Here is a 25,460-nt window from a genome sequence, read left to right as displayed (position 1 = left end):
CAGGCCTCCCACCTCAAGCCTTCAGCATCCAAACCGACCGGATCTCAAGCCGCTCTTGGAATAGAATTAAACTAGCACTTTAAGCTCCGCTCTGCGGGGAGTTTTGCCCACCCGCCCAGCACCCTGTGGGGCTGCATTGTCACATTTCATTTGCACAAAATAGTGTTCTTTGCTCGGACACCTAATGTGTGCTAGGCCAGCAGCCAGAAGTATATCTAACACCCCAGCCCTTTGCCCTGCGTTCCAGATAAGGACTTGGAGGCTCAGAAAAGTTAAGTAACTTGCCCACCTCCATACAGCAAGTATGTGGCAACCCAAGACTGCAACCGCGTCTCTGTCGCTTGGCACTGCCCATCCAAGGTACCCAACGCTTCACTTGGCAACTGAGAAAAGTCCTGAAGGGCCAAAGACACCCTGAGGCTTTTGAAAAGAGACCTCAGGCCAACAAATCTCTAGATTTTTATCTTTTTTCTTCTTTTTTTTAGCCTAAGACCAGACACTTGGGTCTCTCCTTCTCGGCTCTCCCTGCTCACCGCTGCCTCAGTGTCCCCACCCACCCACTAGGCGGGAGAAAGAGGCGTCTTCATTCCTTTTTGCCCCTCCCTCTGTGGGGCGGGTCTCTTGGGGGTCAACCCAGCTCCCCAAAAGCAAGGAGGGGAGTGACGGGGGCGGACTGGGGAGGATTCCCGCCGTCTGGGAAGAGTAAAAGGGTCGCCTGTCCGGCTCCACCGCCGGCACCTGCTACCAAGAAGCCTCTGGCTGAGGTACCGCCCCCGGACCCCGCCTGGGTCCGCCCGCCACGAGAGCACTGGCCCTTTAAGAGCGGCGGTAGTGCATCGCGGGGAGGAGGGCCGGGAGCGCTCGGGGTTGTGCGGAATTCGCCGGGAACGTCTGGCGCCGGCTCTCTGGCTCGCTCACTCGCTCCGACCGGCTCCCTGCGCCTCATCCCTGGGCTGCGCGGGGACCCGGGCCCGGTCGGGCGCGGGGCGAGCAGGATCCACGGGCGGGAGGCGCGCGCTCTGGGCAGCGCCTGGCCCCGGACATGGACAGAAGGAGCTGGGCGCGCAGGGGGCGCCGCGGGACCGGGCGGCCGGAGCGCTGAGCCAGACAAAGGCTCAGGAGTTGCGCTTGCTCTCGAGAGCCGGGCCGCGGGCGCCGAGGCTGCAGGACCCCGCGGCGGGCGGCTCCGGCCCGCCCTCTACCCCGTGGGCAGGCTCCGCGCGCCCGGCCCTGCCCGGCCCGCTTTTCCTCGGGCGTGGGAATTTGCCGAGGAGACCTAAGCGGCTCCGCGGTGGCCGGGACCGGGAGGTCTGCCTCGCGCCCGCCGGGCGGGGAGCCAGGGAGCGTCGCAAGTTTCCGAGCCGCGTGCGTGGACCCGGCGAGCGGGCGAGCCGCGCGTGCAGCAGCGCCCCGGGCCAGGCCGGTCGCCGGAAGCATGGGCAGCGACCGGAGCGCGCCCGGACGGCCGGGCTGGGCGGGCAGTCTCCTTAGCGGCCGGGAGGCGGCTGCGCGGCCGCGACTGCTGCCGCTGCTGCTGGTGCTTCTGGGCTGCCTGGGCCGCGGCGCAGCGGCGGAGGACGCAGAAGTCAATGCCGAGGTAAGGACCCTCGCCCAGTCCCTTTGCCACGGCTTGGAGGACTTGGGGCTGGGGGACTTGGGGTGGGAAGGAAGCCACGCCCGCAGCCTGAAGCGTGGAGAGGAAGGGCGCGGAGATGAACCCTAGTCCCGGAGTTGGGGGCGGGGAAGAAAGGGGACCCGGCAAGCTGCCCCTCCCCAGCTAGCCCTTGGTGGTGCACCTCTTCCCAAACCCTGGAGGGCGTAGGGCTTGCGCCCGCTCTCTACCCCTACAGCCCCGCCCTGGGCACTGATCCTTCCCAGCCCGCGTCCCGGGAGCCGCTTCTGCCGCCCCCAGCCCTTGCTCCTCTCCTTCCCTCCCTACCGGACTCCTGATTCCTCGAGAGCTCTGCGGACGCACGGTGACGTTCTTTGCGAATGGGAAGGGGGCTGCTCTGTGTGTGTGTGGGGGGGGTCTTGGACACAGCAGGCAGCGCTCCCGCCTAGATAGACTCTAGTTTGGGTGACACTGAGCCTCGCGCGGCGGGCTGGGATAGGGGGAGGGGGTACGAACCTCTGAGGTAGCCCATTCGGGTTGAGGGGGCGCTTTGGCGACTTTCTCAGACTCTTGCGCGCAAGCCGCGCCACGGCCAGATGGCATCTAAGAGGGAGACCCGGTCTCACCCGGCGCTTCCTCCACCAGCGCCCCTACGCCAAGGCCCGGGCCGAAGAGGGTGGACCCCGAACATTTTTTCACCAGGAGCCCGGCAGACGTCCCTACCGGGGCCCATCTCTGGAGCGGTCCCGTGGGTGATTAGGCGCCGCCTCCTGGCGCAGAGCTGCGTCCAGCCAGCGCCCCCGGCTCCGTGGGGTCGCCGAGCGCCGTCCTCCGGATTAGGGACAGTGAGGGCACTAGCTCCGTTGACCCAGAGCAAAAGCGTAGACGTTTTTTCCCGACTTCTAAGACCCTGCTCCCCGCCCAGGAGAAGGGGAGAGGTTTGGCATGGTGGGGAGACACCCCCCTCAGCGCGTCCCCGGTAGGCTCGGGCCTCGGTGCCCTTGCGCCGGCCTGGAGCCGCCTGCCGTCCGGGCTGCTGCCCTGAGTGATGTTTCTATTTGCAGCCCGGCCGGGGCTCCCTCCCAGCTCTCAGCGGCTTCCCCACCTCCCCGGCTGCCTGGGAGATTTTTCCGATGGAAGCCTGCCCTTCCCCGCCCTACTTTAATAAAAGCACTGAGGAAGGGCAGGGAATTCCTCCCAGCTCAAGTTACACCTCCCAGCCAGTTCCCCACCTGCTCTGCCCTCCCTCTTCGGCCTGGCCAGGGAAAGCTACAGGGAGCCAGGCCCTGGCAGGAGGCAGAGTGGGACCCCAGGCCATCCCCAGTCCAGCTCCACCACCCCACCCCCGATTCACACAGGCAGGCAGGCAGGCAGGGGCTTACTGGGGACCCCTGCTGGTGGGGATTGCCCCTCAGCCTGCATCCAGGTACTAGGCAGAGAGTGCTGTTTGGGCCCACCTGCCACTCTCTGGAGTTGAATACCAAAGAATTGCAAGTCATAGACCCACCCCCGAGGAGTTTATAATCTATACTTAGAAACAGCATCTCCACACAGAAAGCAATTGCAGACCAAACTGGAATTTGGTAGCCAGGCATTGTGATTTGGCATTTTAGATGGCCAGGAGCTGGGGCACTGGGACCTGTGGTCTGAGGGCCTTCGTTCTCTCTTTCCTTTGCTTCTGCTCCTCCATCACCTCCTCCTCTCCCAGCTGCGGGAGTACCCAAAGCCCAGGGCCTGCACTGGGCCACAGACCATGGCCATGGCCCTATGCCTGTGTGGCACTGACTAGGGATTCTGTGACTGACCTGCAGCCCCTCCCCTCGGGAGAAACTTGGGTTGGGCTATTGTGGGAAGAAACTCTGGAAAGTACAGGGCACCCTTGAGCGCTGGAAGCCAAGGTAGACGCAGGATTAGAGACCGGTGGGCTATCCCAGAGCCTAGAGTTGGCTTTGGAGTACAGGCTGTTCCATGGAGTCCCATCAAGTCTGGCCGGATCTGGGCCTAAAGAGTCAAATGGCTACAGCAGCCAGCGCATTTGCCCGGAGGCTGTGAAAACTGTCCCCAGGTCCATGCTAACCAAGAACCAGCATCAGAGATTCCTGGGCCTGGCTGCACCCTGTTTCTAGAGGCTCTGTCCCTTGGAGAAGGGTTTTGGTCCTTGACCACAGCTCCAGACCTCCAGCCAGGTCAATGGCTGGGACTGTCTCTGAGCAGCTTTGAAACTGAGGCAAGGCCAGCCCCTCTCCCTCTCTCTCCCTCCCAGGGCAGAAACCAGAGGCATCTCATCAGACTAAGGAATCAGACGTGTGCTAGGAGCCAGTAGACACCGGCAGCCTGCCAGGCCTCAGCCTGGAGAAGGCTGTCTTCCTTGGGGAAGCCACCACTGAGCTACTCTGCCCTGTCCCGCTCCCTCCCTTGGCTGTCAGGTCCCAGTCTCCAGCCATTCTGGCCCACATAGACCCAGGCCCCACCTGACTGAGGTGCCAGCTGCAGCTCCTGGCCTCGCTGACCTGAGAGTCCAGGCCCTCCTTCAGATTTCTGTCTTGCTCTTTCTGGCTGTAGCGCATACTCCACTTAAGTGCCTTTGATTTTTCACCAGAGAAGCTTTGGCTCTCCCCACCTCCACCTACCCCCCAGACACACCTCTAGGCCCTCAGCCCACCCACGCCTCCGCATGGAGGTGACTCAGGCCGCTGGAGTTCAAAGGTGTGGTGCCACTGCCACTAAAACATGGACACACCCACCTCCTTGCCCCTACCTGGCAGCTTAGCAGGAGAGCAAAAAAAGGGGTAGGAGTCAGCTGGAATTCTGCTTTTGACCTTCAGGTCTGACTGTGGCGCCGCAGCCCCAGGCTTCCTGTGCTCCAGTCTCTGCCCGCGCCTCCATGCTGGCCGCTGGGGCCCCACCGTGTGCTCCTGTTAGTGCCCTTTCCTAACTGGAGCAGAAGCAGCAGGGGCCCCCGTGCCCACCTGCGAAGAGAAGGGGTTAATGTGAGGGCTTGTCTTTGGGAACCTACAGAAGCTGAATCTTCTCGCCTTCTTTCTCCCTCTCTGCTTTTTAATCTGTTCTCCTCTTATCACTAACAAGCTACTGCTCTCCATACTTTATTTCAAAACCCAGAGAGAACTGGGCTGACTGGTGCTGCCAGGCACTTGGGATCCGACTGCGCTGTGCCCTTCATGCCCAGCCCTTTGCCGGGGCCCTGTGGTAGGTCTGCCCTGGGGTCCAGTCAGTTAGCTTCCTCCTTGCAGAGAACAGCCCAGTGTGTGCTCCATGTGTGTGCATCACCTGGCCTGCCCATTCTGACCCCTGGACTCAAGACGCCTTCCTTTGCCCCACCTCAAGGAGGGTGGAGAGGAAGCAACCTAGAAACACACCCAGACCCCCCTTAGAAGACTTCCTGCAAATCCCTCCAAATACTACCCATGTTCTCTGATGCCAATTCAGAATAGCAATGCTGCCCGGCAAGGAAAATCCTCTCCCTGCCAAGCACTTGGTTCTGGTCACTCCTCCATGCCCCCTTTGTTGCTTGGTCCAGATGCCCCTTGCCATCGACGCCTCTGCCCAGCTGGAAGTTTGACTTCTGCCTGAGGCCAGCTTGCGGTGGTTGTAGTGGTGGCCACTGCTTCCCACCTCCAATTAAAGTTGGTGCTGTAGGCCTTTGGGAGGTGATTAGGTCATGAGGGCAGAGCCCTCGTAAGTGGGATTAGTGCTCTTATAAGAACTGCCTGAGGGGACTTCCCTGGTGGTGCGGTGGTTGAGAATCCACCTGCCAATGCAGGGGACACAGGTTCGAGCCCTGATCCGGGACGATCCCATATGCCGCGGAGCAACTAGGCCTGTGTGCCACAACTACTGAGCCTGCGATCTAGAGCCCGCGAGCCACAACTACTGAGTCCACGTGCCACAACTACTGGAGCCCATGCTCCGCAGTGCGTGGGGGCCGCCGCGGTGAGACGCCTGCACACTGCAACAAAGAGGGGCCTCCGCTCATGGCAACTAGGGAGAGCCCGTGTGCAGCAATGTGGAACCCAACGCAACCAAAAGTAAATTAAATAAATAAATTTAAAAAAAAAGATAATTAAAACTTCCTGAGAAAGCTCCCTTGCCCCTTCCACCATGTTGGGGCACAGCAAAAAGTTAGCAGCCAGGAAGAGAGCCCTCACCAAACCAGACCATGTTGTCGCTCTGATCTTGAACTTCTTGCCTCCAGAACTGTGAGAAATAAATATTGTTATGAGCCACCCAGCTCATGGTATTTTCGTTATAGCAGCCAGGGTGGATTAAGGCCGTTGGCATCTTCAGTATCGTCCCAACATTCATGCAGTTCACACAGCTGACCACTCGGGCAGGGGTCAAGCCCCATGGCCAGCTCTGCCCTGGGCATGGAGATGTGTTCTGTGAGTTAGCAGAAGCAGAGAGGGCTTGGGGGCTCTCTGCTTAGATCCTTCTCCAGCTCAAAGAGGACCCAGGGAGGAGTCCACAGATGAATGTGAGGACCTGGGACCCTGCAGGTAGCTGAACACTCCAGGCCTGAGGCACACAGTAGGTGCCTTCTGACTGGACAAGCCCCCGCTGAGTTAGAGCTCATATGAGGCCGTTCCCCAGAAGAACAGTGGTTCTGGGGATGCCTGAGCCCTTTAGGGGAGGTAGTACAGATTTTGCAGCCCCGGGCAGGTACAGCAGAGATGTATGAGATGGTCCTGGATCAGAGAGACAAAGAGGGATGCCTCTTAACCAGATCCCATTTCCCTTGTGGGAATAGCAGGAAATGAGCAAAAAGACCCAACTCAACCTCCAGTATCTGGACAGACAGATGGGGACCTGAATCCCAGCCATCAGCCAGCCCTCAAAAGATGCCCCACAGCCACGGAGCCTGGAGGTCAGGGTCTGGAACTGCTCTCTAGGATTTGCCCTTAGCCCTGGACACCACCTGGTCCTCCCAGAAGCAGCTTCCCCCACCCCCCAGAGGGGTGGGAGCCCAGCTTCGTGTCTACCACACATGGGCCTGGCACCTGGTACATAGGAAGCGCTTACAAAATGGTGACAAAATACAGTGACCATGAGAAGCACATGGCATTTGCTGTTGTGGGCAAGTCACTGACCCCATCTGAGCCTCAGTTTCTCATTTGTCTACAAAATGAGACTAGTAATAGTATCTACTGGATAGAGTTACTGGGGAAATTCAGTGCGTTTGTGTGTAAAATGCCGAATGCTATGTACGATGCCCCTCACGTGGGGCCCATGGAGGATCAAGTGTTATTTTTGAGCACCTTCAACATACTTGGTGCTATCCTGGGCAGGGCCTAGGGGTGTTTTATAAGCATTTTCACATTTAATCCTGTATTAACTGTAAGTTTAGGTGCAGTCATGACCCCATTGTACAGAAGAGGAAGCTGAGGCCTTGAGGTGAGAGACATTACCCGATTCCCCAGCCTGGGTGGTGGCAGAGGAGCCTGAGCTCCCAGCCCCCAAGCTGGGTTAAAGGCTACAGGTCAGAGCCCAGGGTGTCATCCTTTGGAAGTGCCGCCAGGCAGGAGCCTGCTGGGCCTGAGCCAGGTGGGAAGGAGGGTGTGGAGGTAGAGCCAGGGCCCGCCCCCAAGCAAGTGAGCCTGGAGCCCTACCCCTGCCTGTCCAGCCACCCAGGCTCTGCCTGGAAAGCAGTCCCATGTAAGAGACAACACCTACAGGGGGTTTCCAGGTGAGGCCCCAGGCCTGGCCCTCGGCCAGCCCGAAACCACTAGCAAACAGGACCCTTTTCCCCACCCCTGCCCGCCCACTGGCCGAAGGACCCGGCTGCTTTTCCCTCCGGGTTAAGGAGTGCGGGGCAGGCTGGGAGGCCACAGGGTAAAGAAGTGGCGTCCACTTCCTTCCTGCTTCCCTGGCTGGACGTCCCCCACCCGGCCTGCTCTCCCCACCACCCAGAGCCCCTTCCCCACCTGCAACTTTCCCATCTTGGGGGGGTGGGTTAGATTTGAGCCCCAAATGAGCAAGTGTGTTCTTCCAGAACTGCTTAAATATGGACTATGCTGCCTCGAAAGGGAGTAAATGATCCACTAAGGACAGGCTGGGCTGGCTGGGCGCCCCCCTTTCTTCCCTGGCCTCGGACTAGTTATGCCGTCTGCGGGCACAGTGAGGACCTCAGCACACCATGAAAGGTCTGCGTCCATCGCTGGCACGCCTGACAAGACGCCTTTTGTGCCTGTCTGGGCAGCCCTGCTAGGGTCTGCTTGGCCTGCAGAGAGAGCCGTGGGTGAGTGAAGCAAAGCAGAGCCAGGAGAGATTTTTCTTATCGCACAGGGTCTGATAAGGCCGGGTGGGAGGCGGCTTGGTTTGTCTGAGCCCCAAGGAGCTGGATGCGTCTGCAGCAGCACGCTCACCCTGCCCCCACCTCTGCTTAATGCACAGTATTGATCGGGCAGCTCCTTCCCAGACACGCCCACCCCGTGGGGAGGGCCTGCCTCGGGGTTGTCTCGGCAGTCCTGGGGGGCAGCCCTGCTGACGTGGCCCAGCGCCCAGACCCAGCCGGAGATGTGGAGTGTGGGGAGGGCTGGGCGCCCTCCCCCAGTGCCGTGCTGGGCGCTGTTCCCGAGAAGGGCCAGAGCCCAGTGTCCCCTGCCTCAGGCCCAGAGGAGCTGCTGCTGCTTCACAAACAGCCTGGTCCAATGGCACTGCTTATGGGCTCCGGTCCTAGCCATAGACCAGCTGCGTGACCCTGGGTGGGCCCCTCACCCTCTCTGAAACTTGCTGTCTGTGTAATGGGGATGGGGTACTTGTGAACATTGAATGGGGTGACGAGAGTGGACAGTCTGGCCTCCAGCAGATTCTCAGCCCCTGGCTGCTGCATTTCTGTCCTCTCCTAGGGGCCAGGGGGCCAGGAATTCCCCCTCAGACTCTTGATGGCTCTACATCTCTTTGCCTGGGGCCAACCACTCACCTGAAGCCTCTACACACACTTACGGGATGGGGTCTGGAGCTTGAGAAAGAAATGGCTGAAAGAACCAGGGTGGGTGGGGTCTCCTGCAGCGGCCTCCCTCCCTGGGCTGCAGGCAGGAGGGGGACTCGTGGCCCAGAGCTCTCTCTGCAGAACCCTTACCTGCCTCCCACTGGACAGTGGTCCTCATGGAGGAGGGCCCACCACTCTGCTGCTTACTGACCTCCCTGAGCCTCAGTTTCCCCAGCTGAGCAACAGAGCTTCACTGCTTGGCTCACCCCACCTGTGAGACTCGAGGTGACCGGACAGAAAAGGAGACACCTTATGGAAGGAGGAGATACCTTATGGAAGGGACAGTCTTTACCGGTAGGAGCAGCAGGGGCTTGAGCACAGCCCCTCCCCGACTTTGAGACCAGGGGTCAGTCATGACCTTGGGAATTGCTTCCCGCTTTTGTTCCAGGGCTGCAGAGCCCCTCAGGAGGCTGGAGTTAGGGCAGCACCTGCCATGCTCCTGTGCCCGCCATGGTCTTTCCCCTCCACCCCCAGGGCTTGTCGAACTTAGCAGAGCAGTAAGGTGATGAGAAACTTCTCCTGGACACTGGGGGAAAGAAAAGCCCCAGCCCCGCGGGCAGTGTAGACTGACTGGCGCGTTGCCCGTCAGGCGGGCTCAGTCAGCTCCTTGTCTTCCGGGGCCTCAGATGCTCTGGGCCAAGGCTGTATTTCAGCTTAGCCCACTCTTGTCACCAGTCCTCAGCCTCAGCTTTTTACCCAGCAGTAGCCGAGAGACATTTGTCATCAGGAAGCCTTGGCTGATACCGAGATGGAAGCTTCTGGCTTCCCTGGGACTCAGAGGGTGTTTGTGTGAATGAGGGTCCACAGGCACCCTCGGGCCTTTCCCGTCAGCCCCCTGAGCTGTGCCCAGTATTGAAGGGGCCCCTCTGCCCCATCCCCCACCGGGCTCTGGAGCTCTTCACTGCAGACAGGCCCAGCTCCCTCCCCTCCCCAGGGCCCCAGCCTGAGCCTCCCCCGCCCTGCCCTCCTCCTGTCACTCGCCACACTACTAATCAGTCCCTTGGTGGCCTGTGATTGCGCTCCCCGGGATATTTTTACCTTATGCAAATAGGTGATATAGAGGTGCCCTCATCTGTCAGCAGCAGCCCCAGTTCTCCCCCCACCTCCAGCTGGATTCCTTTCACTGTTAGAGCTGGCCGAGCATCACAGCCTCGCCTTCTAGATCTTTCCAGGCTTCTTCAGGCAAACCGTGTCCATTAAAGGTGGTGGACATCCCCCTTCACAGACACACAGGAGCCTCAGGAAAGGTTTCTATGCTTGGGAAGAATGGGGAGGGCGCCCGTAACACTGCCAGTGTCTGGTGGAACTGAAGGAAGGGGGCCCTGGGCAGGAGGGGTGAGGGGGGTCCATGGGGGATGCCACAGGGTGCTCCTGCCTCCCCCAGCTGCCCTGCCCCCACCCAAGGCTGCCTTGTCGGAGCCTGGATCCTTCAACCCTGTCGACCGACACAACAGGCTGCCACTCTAGGAACAACCGGGCAGTGCCCCTGCCCCCACCAGCCTCTGTCATTAATACCATGTTGACTGAGCACTTTCTCCTGCCCAGCACAGTGCCAAGGGCTCCTGTGGGCTTGCCCATTTCATCTTCACAGAAATCCATGAGATGAGGCAGGTCTTGATTCAACCCCCTTTTACGGACTGAGGCACAGCGAGCAAAGTGGCTGGGCCAGGATCTGTACCCGGAGCCGTGGTCGTTTCTCAACTCAGTGTCTGCCGCGTTGTCCTGCGAGGCCTCGAAGTTGTGGCTGGGCATCCTCAGGCTCTGGCAGTCTCCCCGCGCCGCCCTCGTTGGCTCAGCCTCCGCTCCCTCCAGCAGCAGCCTGGGCAGTGCTGAGCCGGGCTGTGTGGGCAACCCATCCATACCAGGGGCCTGGGCAGGGGCCAGGGCTGGGCTGGCGAGTGGCACTGAGGGAAGCCAGTACCTTTGGAGCTGGATGTGACCCTGGTGGCAGACAGATGTGAGCGTGGCCCAGGCCAGCTGACACATCGCTGTCAGCCCAGAGCAACTACCATGTCCAGCTGCCATCCTGCCCCGTGGGCCCTTGATGTGCAGCCCTCACCTTCCAGAGCGTCTCAGAGAGCAGGCTTTTAGGTCCCCTCACTCTGGGGGTTTCCAGAGACCAAAGATAGACAAGGAAGGGTTCAAAGGACATGCTTCCATGTAGCCCAGGCCCACAGCAGTCCCTGCCTCTGCTCACCAGCCTTCCACAGTGGTCACCATGTTCTCGTGGCCTTGGGAGCACCAGGTGGGCAGGGCAGAGTTCCCTTCCTTACCACCACTCAGCCTGGCTCACTGGGGATCCCGTCCACCGGTTTTGACTGCAGTGGTCCTGTCTGCTCACAGACTTGCCAGCGTGAATTCCTCACTCTGCGTGTGCACCGGGTCTCCCCAAGGAGATCATAAACCCCTGGAGGTCAGGACTCTTCAGCCGCCTCCTCCACGGCCTCCAGCTGGCATGGCACCTGGCACCAGACAGGGTGCTCAGAAACACTTGGCAGGATGGCTGGCTGGGTGGGCCAACACACAGACAGATGGGGGTAGATGGATGAAAAGACTTGCCCAGCAAGTCTTGAAGGGGACGGGCACCCCCACTGTGTCCCAGCTGCTTTTCCCAGGTCCATCTCTCTCACCCCACCCCCTGACAACCCCATGGCTCCCAGTTTGCACACGAGGACACTCAGGCCCGGAGAGGAGAGTTTGTGGCAGAGCAGAGACTGGACTTCAGGCCTCCTGTCCCACCCTCCTGGGCCTGGGTGGGCGGCCTGAACCCACGTGCTTTCCCTCCGGAAGGTTCAGGGTCTGTTGGGGAGCAGCACCAAGGGGTGGGTTTTCCTACTTGGTGAGAATTCAAGAGCTTCTGAACCCTGTAGGATCCCCAGTGGTCTGCCTGGAATGGTAGAAGGCCCCACCCTGGAGGGGCCGGCACAGTAATAAGGACGGCAACTGTGGACTGTCCTCAGAGACACAGCTTCTGTCCTAATGGGGGAAGGCAAATAATAAACACCTGAGTGAAACATACAGCGTGTCAGATGGTGACAAGTGCAGGGAAGCAGGAGAGGGAGTGCAGGGTACAGCGGATGGGTGTCTTTTTTACATTTGTCAGAGAACACTCCTCCAATAAGGTGATGAAGCAGAGACCTGAAGAAAATGACGGCATGAGCCATGCAGATTTCTGTGGGGAGAACACTCCAGGCAGCAGGAAGAGCAAGTGCAAAGGCCCTGAGGCCTCACAGGTAGTTCCTGTGAGAATTGGCTTTTCCTCTGAGATGGGAAGTCTTTGGAGGGTTCTAGACAGAAGACTGACCAGACCTGACTTGTAAAGGCCTTTTGTTCCAGCTCTTGTGTGAGAACAGACTGTAGGAAGTGGAAGCACGGAGAACGTACAGAAGCTCACATGGTCACCTGGAGGGAGGTGGTGACGGGAGGTGATGGTGGTGGAGGTGAGAGGTGGTGGGATGCAGGCCATGCATGTTTGGAGGTAGTGGAGCCAGAACCTGCTGACCAGGTCATGGCCTCTCCTTTGCAGAACTGGCTGCGGCTCTATGGCTACCTGCCCCAGCCCAGCCGCCACATGTCCACCATGCGCTCCGCCCAGATCCTGGCCTCGGCCCTCGCCGAGATGCAGCGCTTCTACGGGATCCCCATCACGGGTGTGCTGGACGAAGAGACCAAGGCGTGAGTCCCTCGGTCGGGCCATTCCCAGACCCCACTGGCACCTGCCCTCCTTCTGGCCTGCTCTGATGAAGGCTTGGCATGTGGAGTTTCCAGAAAAGAGTGGCCTAGATAAGAGATGGCATATGGCTTGATCCTCCGTGCTAGCTCTGATTGGTTGGGAATGGCTGCCTGCTGCCTAGTGTTGAAAAAGCTCCTGAGGCCAAAGCCCAGTTCAGCAGCAAGGAGCATAGGATTGATTAGTGATGTCTGCCACAGGCATGGGAATGGGGAGGTGCAGCACACATGCACACATGTGGTTGCCTAGCTAGGCCTTGCTCTGAATCTGGCAGAGGTGATGTGACCCAAAGCCACATCCTTGATGAGCACGCACAGAGCATAAGGTATCAGGGATAAGAAGCCTCAGGGTAACTCTCCTCCCATTCCTGGGTGATAGTGCTGAAAAGGGGCTCACCTTTGCAGAGCCACTGCTGTGCACCCAGTCTTCCAGTACAAGGTCACTGTACCGTTTTCCTGATGAAGAGCTCGAAGCTGAGAGAGTCCCTCACCCCCTCCACACCCACATAAGGGGCAGCTGGAGGCCAGTGGGGGGAGGGTGGGAGACGGTGGACTGCCTGAAAGAGGCAGAGCCCAGCAGGCAGGCGTGTTGAGGGGAGGCTCTGTGCACCTAGGTGGATGAAGCGGCCCCGCTGTGGAGTACCAGACCAGTTCGGGGTACGTGTGAAAGCCAATCTGCGGCGGCGGAAGCGCTACGCCCTCACCGGGAGGAAGTGGAACAACCACCACCTGACCTTCAGGTAGGGAACCTGGCTGCCCAGGGTGGTGTCCCCCCAGGGTACCCTCCAGAAGCAGCTGGCCCCTCTCTGCCTGGCCTGAGGCCTCAGGCTTCCCAGTGGGCTCCTCTGGAAGGCTTCCTTTCCCAGCAGCCCACTGCAGGGTGTCCGGCCTAGCCATCCAATCTTGCCAATCCCGCTCCCATGCTGATTAGATCGGTCACCCTACTCACCCACCCACCCCAGGCAGTCTCCCTCCAGAGAAGGGCAGGACCTTTGAACTGCTTCTGCTCTGTCCTCCTTCCCTCCATCCCCTGACCCGCCAGCAACCTAGGGCTGGCCTCACCTGCCCGGATGGGCTCCTGCACCAGTGCAAACTGGGGGCTTCAGGCATCTGAAGGGTAAGGGAGGACTGGGGTGCCTGAATCCAGGCAGATGCAAGCAGGCAAGCAGCAAGTCACCCGCGCAGACCCTGGTTCAAGCACCCTCCTCCTTTCCACTGAGTCCTTTGGCAAGAAACCCCCCTGAGCCTTGAGCTCTGTGGCAGGCCCCAAGGGTTCCCCCTTCCTGTTCCAATCCAGCCATGACCCCACCCGCAGCTCCATCTCCTGAGGAAGAGCAGCCCACAGGGTCACATAGACCCAGGCTGCCAGAGTGAATTCATGATCCATGAGTTGATTCGTGATCTTTGATGGAGATCTGTCCAGCACATGGACTCTTAATCTGCTTTATGTGGGAGATAACAGGCTTCATCATGCTGTGTGTGTGTGTGTGTGTGTGTGTGAGTGTCTGTGTGTGTGTGTGTGTGTGTGTGTGTCTGTGTGTGTGATGCTTGTTAATGTTTAACATTTACATGTTCTCAGAATAAAATTATGTAAGAAAGAAAAAGTCAGAATATGTACCCTTTATAGGCATCACAGTTTTGTTCGGGTCAAGTGTGAGGCAGAGTTGCCTTTAGCCTGTACTCTTCAAGGCAGCAGAAATCTAGAAGGACAGATACTTATTATTAGGGGCTGGTATATTTGCTTAATATTTATCTGCAAGAATGATAGAATTGTTTTTAGGAGAATATGGATAGTAGGGTAAAATATAAAGGGAGAAAGAGCTCTTTTAGAATTATACATAGATTTAACCTACTAAATTGCAGAACATTGGTAGTAGAGAAACAGCATGGCATGTTGGAAAGAGGTATGTTCTGGAAGCCAGCAGTCCTGAGTTTGAACAGGCTTCATCATGCTTTTATCGTGTGCAGGCTCATATATGCCCATGTTCTACCTGAGTTCAGTCATTTAATCCTCCCAGGCGCTCCATGATGAAAGCGCTGTCCTCCTTTTCCCACTTTACAGGTGATGAAACTAAAATTCAGAGAGACTAAGTCACTTGCCCAAGGTCACACAGAAAATGTTAGAGCCAGGCCTTGAACTCAGGTCACCCTGACCCTGGAGCCCAACATTCAGAACCTCTTGGCCTGTGTTTCCCAAACCTCAGCCATTTGCATCCCACTTTCTAGGTCTTTCTCTTGGCTCTGTGTCACCTATACTTTTAATTACTTAATGTTTTTCTTTCTTAAAATAAGCTTATTTGGCACATTGCAACCTTATTCAGTGATCTCCTAATGAATTCCTTGGCTTCACGTTAGTTCTTTTTTTTTTTTAAATTCATGTCAAAGTAAACTAACAGTTGATATTGATGAGCATTGTCCGTGAACCAGCTCAGATCTTATCCCCTTTCCTTCAGACCATGTGTCCCCGCCCCCAGCCCAGTGAGTGCTAGCAGTGGACAGCAGCCCCAGGCCCTGTGTTCACTCACACCTCTCTCTGCCCACCTGCAGCATCCAGAACTACACGGAGAAGCTGGGCTGGTACCACTCGCTGGAGGCGGTGCGTCGGGCCTTCCGCGTGTGGGAGCAGGCCACGCCCCTGGTCTTCCAGGAGGTACCCTATGAGGACATCCGGCTGCGGCGGCAGAAGGAGGCCGACATCATGGTACTCTTTGCCTCTGGCTTCCACGGCGACAGCTCACCGTTTGACGGCACAGGTGGCTTTCTGGCCCACGCCTATTTCCCTGGCCCTGGTCTGGGCGGGGACACCCATTTCGATGCAGATGAGCCCTGGACCTTCTCCAGCACTGACCTGCATGGTGAGAACAGCTGGTCAGGGTGACAACAGGGGAGGCGAGCTGGAGCCTCAGGGCTCAGAGGAGAGAACATCCCCTGTGCAGTCCTCGGGAGCAGTGACACTTGGTCTCAGTCTCCTGCCCATCATCTCCAAGGGGGGGTGGAAGGGAAGGGATCATCGTACCCATTTTCCAGATGGGGAAGCTAGAGGCCCAGAAGTCAGAGCAGTTTAGCTTCTTCTAAGAGTAAAGCATGGCCAGGCTCTCTGGCCCCCTCAGCCCACCCCAGCCCTGTCTGGGGTGTCCAGGTCCTGGGCCAGGTCAGAGCTGACTGTGCTGCCTGCCCCCACTACAGGGAACAGTCTCTTCCTGGTAGCAGTGCATGAGCTGGGCCATGCCCTGGGGCTGGAGCACTCAAGCAACCCCAGCGCCATCATGGCACCATTCTACCAGTGGATGGACATTGACAACTTCCAGCTGCCCGAGGACGACCTCCGGGGCATCCAGCAGCTGTACGGTGAGCGGGCGGCATGGGTGTGGCCGTGGTCTCTGCACGCTCTCTCAACTCCCAGCCCTATGAGGCGTAGCTACTACTGCTACCCCATTTTGTAGACGAGGAAACTGAGGCCCAGAGAGGATTAGTGGTTGTCCACATCATTCAGTGAGTAAATGGTGGTGCTAGAAATCAAACCCAGGGCTGGCCAACTCCAGGACCTGGCCCTCCCTCAAGGCCCTCACCCAGAGCTTTCATGATGGCCCCAGGGCTCCTCACTGCCCCCCTTTCCTCCTCAGCCTGAGTGATATTCTTATTAGACCGAGGGTGTCCCTGGGGTCCCAGGCCCCCATTCCTACCACTGTCACTCCCAGCCCGTGCCTGTCCCAGGCTCTCCACTGAGTGTTGCTGGTTTATCACTTCCCAGTGCCTTTGAGGCAGGTGGCATCCCTGCCGTCCCACTGCAACCAGGCCCCACCAGAGAAGGCCTCCAGTGGGGAGGTGTCCTGGGGGCCAGTTCGGTGGGTCAGGGCCACACTCAGTGCCCACCCTCAGCCCTCACTGTGTTCCTGGCCACCTGGGAACCAAGTTCTTCCCTCTGCTTGTGTCCACTGTTTCCTGGAGCCTCCACTGGAGCAGGCTGGCATCCTGAGGGGAACATCACCGAGCGGGGGTGGAGCCAGCGGCAGCCTCAGGGGCGCAGTGACCCAAGCCCAGTGTGGGGAGGTCAAGGAAGGGGCTGTGTGGAGGAGGATGGAGGTCCTCCCAGGGCTGATGGCCGTGCAGGGGAGGGGTCTGCTGTGGCCAGATAGGGCCTTTTGCCTGGGTGGGCTGCCCATGGAGCACAGGTCTCCCCAGGCTAGGGACCCCAGGCTCCCAGGGCTCTAAGTAGGAGACCCTGGCATCCTGGCTGAGTTCCAGGGCTACCCCCTCACTTCCCCCTGCCGCCCTCCGCAGGCACCCCAGATGGCCAGCCACAGCCCACCCGGCCTCTTCCCACTGTGACCCCCCGGCGGCCAGGCCGGCCAGACCACCGGCCCCCCAGACCCCCTCAGCTACCTCCCCCAGGCGGGAAGCCGGAGCAGCCCCCAAAGCCAGGCCCCCCAGCCCAGCCTCGAGCCACGGAGCGGCCCGACCAGTATGGCCCCAACATCTGCGACGGGGACTTTGACACAGTGGCCGTGCTGCGTGGGGAGATGTTCGTGTTCAAGGTCTGGCCCTGCCTGTGCCTCCCCAGCCCCTTGGCCCAGGCTCAGAGCAGAGAGCACCCTCCCACTTCTCCCCCAGACCCTTGCCCCGCCTCCACCCCTGCTTCACTGAGCTGCCCCTGGGGAGCCATCAGACCCTAGACCAAGAAGAAACCAGCCTGAGGGACAAGAGGATTGCCCGGGATCGTACAATAAGCCTAGGAGTCCACACCCCACCCGGGCTCTCTCCCTGGTGCCGCCCTGGCTTCCTAAGCCACCTCCCCCTGGACTCTCCCTGACTGGGGAAGGGGTGGGTCGAGGAGGGCCTCCCCCCCAGGCCAAGGCAGCAAGCCTGCCATGCTCGCTCACACCCATGCCCTCCCCAGGGCCGCTGGTTCTGGCGGGTCCGGCACAACCGGGTCCTGGACAACTACCCCATGCCCATCGGGCACTTCTGGCGTGGTCTGCCCAGTGACATCAGTGCTGCCTACGAGCGCCAAGATGGGCGTTTTGTCTTTTTCAAAGGTGAGCTGGGGCAGGTAGGAGGGAGGGGACTGGGCGGCCTTCCTGCCCTTACCTCTGGCCTGACCTCTGACCCAGCCGGGACTGAGGGAGGAGGAGAGGGAAGGACCGTGCACATCTCGTCTTGTTGCCCACTGTGGGCTTACTCGGGGGAGCCGAGTCCTTCTGGCAGCAAGGCAGGGGTTGGGGACGTAGACAGAGACCAAAGGACTCGGTGGCAGAGGCTGCTCTGATTGGAGGCAAGTGTCCATCTTCTGCCGCACAGGGCCTCTGCCCCATCGCCCTCCTTCCTTGCATCCTGTGCCCCTTCCTTGCCCCTTCCTCATAAGAATGGGTCCCCGAGCCCACTCTGGGGCAGGATTCCTGAGTCTGTCTGTGGAGACAATGGCCTCAGCCCCCCCTCTGGGGCCTGCCTTCCTGGGGAGGGCCTCAAGGGCAGCACCCCTGATGGATCAGCTGTGTCCCTAGCCCCACTGGCCTGAGCCTCAACCAGGCAGGAACTCCCCGAGGACAGGGCTGGGTCCACACTAAAAGTAAGGAGCCCTGGGCCATGCACTGGGGTGCCCCAGGGATGCAGCCCCCAGACCCAGAGGCCAAGCAGGGCTCCCCCTCTTTCCTCTCTCTATAAGAACTGTGTGGGGGGTGGATGTTCAAGTGGGAATGGAGGCCCGTATACAGTGCGACTGTGTGTGGTGTGTGTACAGGTGTGACCTGGCAATGTGTATGTGTGTAAATGGGTGTGTCGCAGGTGTCCATGAGTGTCCACTGTGTGTGATGCAAGGGTGAGTTGTGCTGTATGTTGTCATGGGTGTGTAGGTATCAGTGCCTGTCCTGTGTACGAGGATGTGTGTGTGGTGAGTGTGGTAATGGATGTGAACAGATTTGGGAGCCCAGAATATCCCTCCCGGTGCCCCCTTCCTGCACACCCCCCACTGGCCCCAGGCCTGTCCTCACCCCCACGCCCGTCCCACAGGTGGCCGCTACTGGCTCTTCCGAGAAGCGAACCTGGAGCCTGGCTACCCACAGCCACTGACTAGCTACGGCCTGGGTATCCCCTACGACCGCATTGACACAGCCATCTGGTGGGAGCCCACAGGTCACACCTTCTTCTTCCAAGAGGACAGGTGAGCACCCCTCGAAAGGGAAAAGGCCCGCACTGGGCCCTCACCCTCAGGCCTGCCCAGAAAGAACCCATGGCCCATGCGGACCGGGCTCCAGTCCCCAGCTGGCCCGCAGCCCGGTGCTTTTGGTCACAGGTATTGGCGTTTCAATGAGGACACGCAGCGTGGAGACCCCGGCTATCCCAAGCCCATCAGCGTGTGGCAGGGGATCCCCACCTCCCCTAAAGGGGCCTTCCTGAGCAACGATGCAGGTACCGGGGCCAGCCTCCTCCCAGTCTACCCAGCACTCACCCTCCCCCCTCCTCCATACACAGAGAACAGGGCTTGCCTGAGGTCACCAGCATCGAGATGGAATGCATGGGGGACACAGCTGTGCCAGACTACCATTTACCCCATTTACAGAGGCCAAAGAGAGCTTGCGTAAAGGGCCCCAAGTCCCGCAGTGAGGAAGTTACGGAGTCCAGCCAGACCTGCCTTTGTCCAGAGCTGGTGCTCAGAGCTGCCCTGATCCCCACAGAGCCTTGAGCCTGGCGGGGGTGGGCGGTGAGCTTGGCTCAGAGCGACGGGAGCCGGGAGTCCTCCCGGGGTGCCCCCTTACCCGCTTGGCAGGGAAGCGTGATCTCTGTCGTTATAACTGAGCAACAGGGAGCTGTGCCTTTTATTTCTCCAGCAGGGTCTCTGGTGAGTTTAAGAAAACCCATCAGCCCTGGTTCTCAGCCTCTGGGTTCTCGGCCTCAGGGGAGACCCGGCTGGCTTTGCTAATGCTCGGGTGGGTCACACAGCTGCCGTGCGTGTCACACAGCTTCCATGCGTGATGGTTTCACTCTGCAGCTGCTCTGACCTCTTTGTGCTCAGCTGAGTATAGACGCACCTGGTGGTTCAAACCTGGCCCTTCCTGGAGTTAAAAGGGATGTGGGTGGAGTGCCCAAGACCAGAGATCTGGTCCGAGGCGGCATCAGTCCCCTCTCCAGGTCTGATGCAGGCTGACTGTGTGGCCTTGAGCAAGACACTGGCCTCTCTGGTGCTGGAAGAAGCCAGGCCTGGGTCCCCTGACTGTAGCCCACAACCCAGCAGGCTACCGGACCCTTCTGTGCGCTGCCCTAGTCAATGTCAGCCCAGCCGGGAAGCACGGGATTCTAGTCGTGCCCCTGGCCTAAACCCTGTTCTTCTCTGAGCATGGTCTGGCTCCTATAAGTTGGTAAGCAAGTGAGGATGGTGTTTTAAAGCTGGGGCCCCTTCAGCTCGCCCTGGTCTTCTTCGAGGTCTCTGGCTGGTGGGTGGGCCCCGGCCTGACACCCCTCCGGTCTGCTTGCCCTCGCAGCCTACACCTACTTCTACAAGGGCACCAAATACTGGAAGTTTGACAACGAGCGCCTGCGAATGGAGCCCGGCTACCCCAAGTCCATCCTGCGGGACTTCATGGGCTGCCAAGAGCACGTGGAGCCGGGGCCCCGATGGCCTGACGTGGCCCGTCCGCCCTTCAACCCTGACGGGGGTGCAGAGCCCGGGGCGGACGGTGACAGTGAGGAGGGCAACGAGGGCCACGAGGCGGGCCCCGGCAGCAAAGAGGGGGACTTCGGGGAGGGGACGGACGAGGACGGGGGCAGCCGCGTGGTGGTGCAGATGGAGGAGGTCACTCGGACGGTGAACATGGTGATGGTGCTGGTGCCGCCGATGCTGCTGCTGCTCTGCATCCTGGGCCTCACCTACGCGCTGGTGCAGATGCAGCGCAAGGGCGCACCCCGCATGCTCCTCTACTGCAAGCGCTCCCTGCAGGAGTGGGTCTGACCCTCCGCACCAGCCCGTCCTGCTCCTCACGGTGCTAAGGGGCCGGGCTGGCTGCGCCTGTGGTTCTGAGACAGCTCCTGGGGCCTTTCATCCAGAGCCTTCAGTGGTTCCCTCAGCCCCTGGGTGGGGGCCCCTCCAGGCCCTCTAACATCCCTGCCAGGCCTGTTCCCTTGTTTATTTATGCCCAGGTATCTTTTTTTTTTTTTTTTTTTTGCACACTAATTGAGCATTTCTTCCTACTTTCCTGACCAGGGCGGTCCCTCAGGGCAGGGGGTTAGAGTTTTCTAAAAGTAGTTCTGCACCAGACAGGGAATTAGGCTCCCACCCGCTCTGGCTTAGCCAGAGGAGCAGAGGGTCAGAAGGCCCGGCTGGAAGAGTGGCCAAAGGACTGCTGGGCTGTGCTTCAGCCTGAGCACCAGGGCCAGAACCGAGGGCTCTGCTGGCTTTGGAGCTTGGTGGGGCCTAACTGGTCTCCAGCCCTCTGAGTCTCTGTGGTCTTAGAAAGAGCTTTCACCCCGTGGCAGCCCCAGGCCAGAGGGGGCAGAGGGGGAGGTGGCCCGCTGATTGAGTCCTGTTGAGGTCTGGTTCCTTCCCACCCACCTCTGACAACTCCAGCAGCCTGGTTCCCTGTGCCTAAGAACCTACCCTGCCCTGGCCAGCACAGGGCCAACAGCCCCCAGCTCCCCTGGACCCCTTGAGCCCACACCCCCTTCCCTCTCTGGAGAAGGGGCCCTGGGCCTGCCTTACCAAGGACCAAAGGGGGTCTGCCGAGGCCCCTTCCCCAAGGGTAGCACCAGCCTCGGCCCCAGGCTGGGTCTCCACCCCCGCCCACTTTCTCCTCTCTGAGCCGTGACCCTTCCGTGAGCCTCCTCCCTCCCTCTGTCACCCACACCACCATCCTCAGAGGTCTCAGAACCCCAGCAGCCTCAGGCTCAGCTACCAGTGTCCTGGCTCTCCCGGGGAGAGACGGGCGGATGGGCGCCCAGGCTGGCACGGTAGGTGTCCACAAACACGTGCCCACCAGCCTGGGGGTGTTCCTCCCTGCCAGCTCCCTGTCCCCCAGGGGCACTGGTAGGGAGAGGCCAGCCGCTCATCTCCTCACACAGGCTGTGGGACAGGGCTGTGGAGCCCCCAGAAGAGCCCACTAGTGGTAGCCTGGAGATCCTCCCCGTCCTGGGCTCAGCCCTGAGCGTGGAGATGATTCCTCCCTCTTTTCCTTCCCAAAGTAAGCAGGAGGCGAGGCTGCTGTGGGAAATGGTACTGTACAGCCGGCTCTGTCCCCTCTGCTTCCCTGCAGCCCTGAGCAAGCAGGTCTGCCGCCCAGAATCCCTGAGGCCCCTGCGGGGAGGGGCTCCTCATGGGCTGGCCCCGGTGCGGGTCCAGCAGCTTCCTCCCCGCTCCATCCTCAGAACCACCGGTGAGCCAGCCAAGGGGGGTGGGGAGGGAGGGGGTCAGTGTCCACCCCCATACGTTTCTTTCTGTAAATAATCTGCACTGATTAAATCGTACGGCCGGCGAGTGTGCCTCCTTTGTAAGAGGCCTTGGGCTGGAGCTTACAGCTGGAGGGGCTGGAGGTGACTAGGGTGGGGAGGGCGTGGTCCAGGCTGGGATTAGGGGACTTGCCCCCCACCACGCCAAAGAGACCTCGTTCACAGTTCTGCGGGGGCTCCTTCCCGATGGCCCTGGAAGGGGCAGAACTCGGGTAGAGTGGGAGGCGGCTGCCCTCAATAGACCAGAGGAGGGTGAGGCAGGGGACCAGGGGTGGCCCTGCTGGGGTCGGGCAGAGAAGGGGTGGGGAACTTACTGGCCATTCCTTCATGGTGAGAAAGGGCACCCAGCTTCCCGCACACCCTGCACGTCTAGGAAGGGTGGGATAACCAGTCCAGGCCACCCAGCCTTCCCACCCATCCGGACTGGTTCTAGGCAGCCTGAAGACCCAGCTTGGACAGGAAGAGATGAAAAACGATGCCACCGTGGATTCCAGAAGTTCCCCTCATCCGCATGCTCTGCCCAGAAGGTGAGGGGCCACCCAGGACCTGCCCTCTTCGAAGAAGCAGAAAACCTCGCCCCGGGCAGGGGGCAGACAATGCCCAGGAGTGCAGGAGACGGGCGTCGCTGCCCTCGGGTCTGAGCTTGGCTGGTGAGCCTCGCACTCCACGCCCGGCCTCTGGGCCCATCCTGTTGGGCGCCAGCCTGGGCACCCAGGACTGCGGTGCTCAGCCACGCAGCAGGCCAGGCCCCCAGAGCTCCTTAGGTAGGGTCCTCCAGCCTGCTCCAGGCCCACCCTCCCCCGCAGCTGCGTGCCCCCTTCATCCCGCCCTTTCCTCTCTTTGTGTTGAAAACTGGCTGAGGAGATTAGGAAACGCTGGCCCTCGGAAGCCCCAGAGGCCACTCAGGCTCAGCTAGGAAACCGCCTGTGTGCTTCCCCCGGCCCAGGGGCCTTGGTGGGCGGCACGGGGGGGAGGGGAGACGCTGCCTCGTCAGCCTTCCTGTGGCAGCAGCCGCGGGGCCCCACCAGGTCTGCCTCCTGCCTGAAGCCTTAGGGTCACCCAGAAGCCCAGAGGTCACCAGGCAGGAGGAGGGCGGTGTGGGGCACGGGGGACGAGAGAGGACAGGATGAAAGGCCTTCTCGCCGAGCTCTTCCGTAGCCGGAGGGGAGACTCAGCAGAGGCCTCACCTCCTCAGGAAACCGCCTGAGGAGCCTTCCAGCCCCAGCTCCCCGCTAGAAGCTCAAAGAAACCCGTTGGCTCAAGGAACAGCCAATCTCACGAGCCCAGTTTATCCTTGCTCAGGGGCCCAGGTGTGTGGAAGTTTCTGAGGCACGAGGGGTGGGGGAGCGCCTGGGCCCTCTCTCCCCCTCCCCAGCTCCAGACAGCCCGGCAGCCCCAGTGACCCCCTCCTCCCCAGGATTAAACAGAAGCCCACATCTTTAACATGGCTTGTTTTTTTAAATCAAGCTGTAACCTAAGCTCACCTTGGGCCCCTCCCAGCCCCCCATTCCCTCAGCATCTTTTGTTTCTTTATATTTTGCTAATTCCCAAGTAAAACAGGCAAGACGTTACAGATAAACAAAAAGAAGAAAAAGGTAAGTTGCCATCACTCCCCAGCCAGTGCGGACAGCTGGTGTGTTTCCTTCCAGCCTCTTTTCCTCTGCTTTTGCACAGCTTGGGGTTTTTAGAGTCCAGACGTCCTGGGCTTCAGCCCTGGTGCTACCGGTACTTAAACCTCAGTGGAGGGGATCACATGACCTACCCCACTGGCTGCTGGGAGGATGATCGGAGGACACTGGCTGTCAAGTGCTGGCGAGTGCTCAGTGTGTGATCACGACTCCAGTCGTCTTGCATGCTCCCTTGCTTACATTTCACTCCCGAGACGAGCGGGGCTCAGAGAGGTGAAGTGACTTGGCCAAGGTCACACAGCCAGGAAGTGGACGATTAGAACCCAGACAGAATGACTTGCACAGCAGCCCAGTGCCCCCACCCCCACGCTGCTGGAGAATCCAGAAGGGATGAGGAGGCCCCTGACCACCCTGGCCTTCCCTCCTCACACGTTCTAGACATCGAAGACCCCAGAGCCACCAACAGAGCCTCCTTTCAGGCTGGGGCAGGGCTGAGCTGGCTGCTTCCTCCCCCTCTGACTTGGCAGAAAAGCCTTTTTGTTGTGGCCCACATAGAGGCCATTCTCCTCCGGCTCACGGGAAGAAATGGCCAGCTTCCTGCCCATCCACAGCCGCCCAGGCGGCAGTGGACTCCTTCGTGTACATCCAAGAGGAGCAGGGCTTCCTGCCCCTCCAGGTCCTCCAGTTCTGCCTCAGGGGCCCGAAGCTGCCGGACTTTGCCCCTCGATCCGTGAAACCACACAAGGGGGTTGGACACAGCCTCCTCTCAGCTTTCCTGGCGAATGCTGGGGATTCCAGGCCTCAAGGCACTCTCAGGACACAGCAGTACTGCCCTCGGCCTACTGCTCAAGTGGCCTCATGACCCACAAAGCGCTGGCAGAGCCCCTGCCAGGTTGCTTGCTCTGTCCCAAATGTCCTGGCACTTGCTTGCCTCTATGCCTTTGCTTGTGTTGTTCCCTCCTGCTGGAAAACCCTTCCCTGCACATTTTATCCTATTCAAATTGCACAGATCCTTTAAGGCACAGGTTAAGGCTTGCCTTTTCCAGATTTTCACCCTCCCTCCTCAAGATGATTGTTTCCTTCCACCCTTGGCTCACCCAGCACTTGCATCCTAACCATTCCTTGCCTCTGACTCCAGTCTGCCCATCCTAACAGGCACCCAGATGCTTGAGTGTGACTCCATCACTCACAGGCTGTGTGTCCTTGGGCAAGTCACTTCACCTTTCTGAGCCCATCTGTAGAATGCGGCTAATAGCCATGCCTATTTCATTCAGCTGTGAGGCTTGATTGAGCTGATCCGTGTAAACACTTAGAACAGCCCACAGCAGGCTCTCAATAGTTTGTTACTCAGATCTCTGTTTTAGGTGCAGGTACCTGATGGGCACTAAGGAGGCATACCTCCTTGCCTTCCTCTCCAGGAGTATTTGTGGGATGGGGTCAGAGGTCGACAAGCCCAAGGACAGGTGCCAGGAAGAGGGACATTCCTCTCCCACCAGCTCCCCCCCTCAGCTGCCGTGGCCTCACCCTGCCGACCCTGGCGGCCCAGCCCCTCCTCACCCGCAGCGCCAGCCCTTCTTTCCAGATCTTGAGCACGAGGCCCCGGCTCAGGTTTTCTCCCCAAGTGCTCCTGTCACCTCCCACCCCTACATTTTTCACCCACCTCACTCTGCCAGAAATAGCCTCCAAACTCCCCTTCTCTTGCAGCCAATCTAACAGGCCCCTCCTGGAAAAACTATATCATTCCCCTGCCAGCATGGATCACAGCAATAAACTGGATTCCATTAAGAAATTATTGAGTCAGTGGAAAGGGAGGGGCAGCTATACCCCAATAATTTCATCAGAAAATTACACAGCACCATCCTAAAACCTGTCGACTTCAGCTAGATTAAGGTTCCTTTATAGATGGGGACACCGAGGCCTGGACAGGGGGCTGATTTGACCACAGTCACTCACTCAGTCTTTAAACCGATGCCCAGGCAGGACTCCTCGACCCCCACCCTCTCTCACCATGCACACCACGCCACCTCCCCACCCCTCATGGGGCCTCCCTCTT

At 59.7% G+C, this 25,460-nt stretch overlaps 1 protein-coding gene and 1 long non-coding RNA gene across 3 annotated transcripts; both read left to right on the top strand.

Annotated features, from left to right (window-relative positions):
- The first annotated feature begins 1,109 nt into the window (after positions 1–1,109).
- MMP15 (matrix metallopeptidase 15) lies at positions 1,110–21,971 on the top strand. Of its 2 annotated transcripts, XM_079907381.1 has the most exons (11): positions 1,303–1,597; positions 12,145–12,293; positions 12,962–13,087; positions 14,895–15,202; positions 15,534–15,695; positions 16,629–16,882; positions 17,245–17,383; positions 18,354–18,504; positions 18,637–18,752; positions 19,823–20,023; positions 21,587–21,971. In XM_079907381.1, exons 1-11 carry the CDS (start codon positions 1,436–1,438, stop codon positions 21,775–21,777), a joined length of 1,959 nt encoding a protein of 652 aa, XP_079763507.1. In that variant the 5' UTR covers positions 1,303–1,435; the 3' UTR covers positions 21,778–21,971. The 2 variants fall into 2 exon arrangements, with proteins under 2 accessions (XP_079763508.1, XP_079763507.1); XM_079907382.1 differs by having other exon boundaries at positions 1,110–1,597; positions 19,823–21,726.
- A 195-nt stretch (positions 21,972–22,166) lies between these two features.
- LOC307178843 lies at positions 22,167–23,511 on the top strand. The gene is made up of 3 exons (XR_013825290.1): positions 22,167–22,306; positions 22,975–23,089; positions 23,454–23,511. It is a non-coding gene; the product is annotated as an uncharacterized lncRNA (long non-coding RNA).
- Positions 23,512–25,460: the final 1,949 nt, after the last annotated feature.

The sequence above is a fragment of the Stenella coeruleoalba genome (genome assembly GCF_951394435.1).
Source record: "Stenella coeruleoalba genome assembly, chromosome: 20".
Classification (NCBI taxonomy): domain Eukaryota; kingdom Metazoa; phylum Chordata; class Mammalia; order Artiodactyla; family Delphinidae; genus Stenella; species Stenella coeruleoalba.
The sequence above is the reverse complement of the archived record's forward strand: the minus strand, read 5'-3'. Positions and strand labels throughout refer to the sequence as shown.

Bases quoted from the DNA above. Each gene is read 5' to 3' on its own strand.
- MMP15 (XM_079907382.1), top strand. From the start codon at position 1,436: ATGGGCAGCGACCGGAGCGCGCCCGGACGGCCGGGCTGGGCGGGCAGT. The intron at 15,203-15,533 runs GTGAGAACAGCT...CCCCCACTACAG, and splicing joins CTCCAGCACTGACCTGCATG to GGAACAGTCTCTTCCTGGTA. The intron at 18,753-19,822 runs GTACCGGGGCCA...TTGCCCTCGCAG, and splicing joins CTTCCTGAGCAACGATGCAG to CCTACACCTACTTCTACAAG.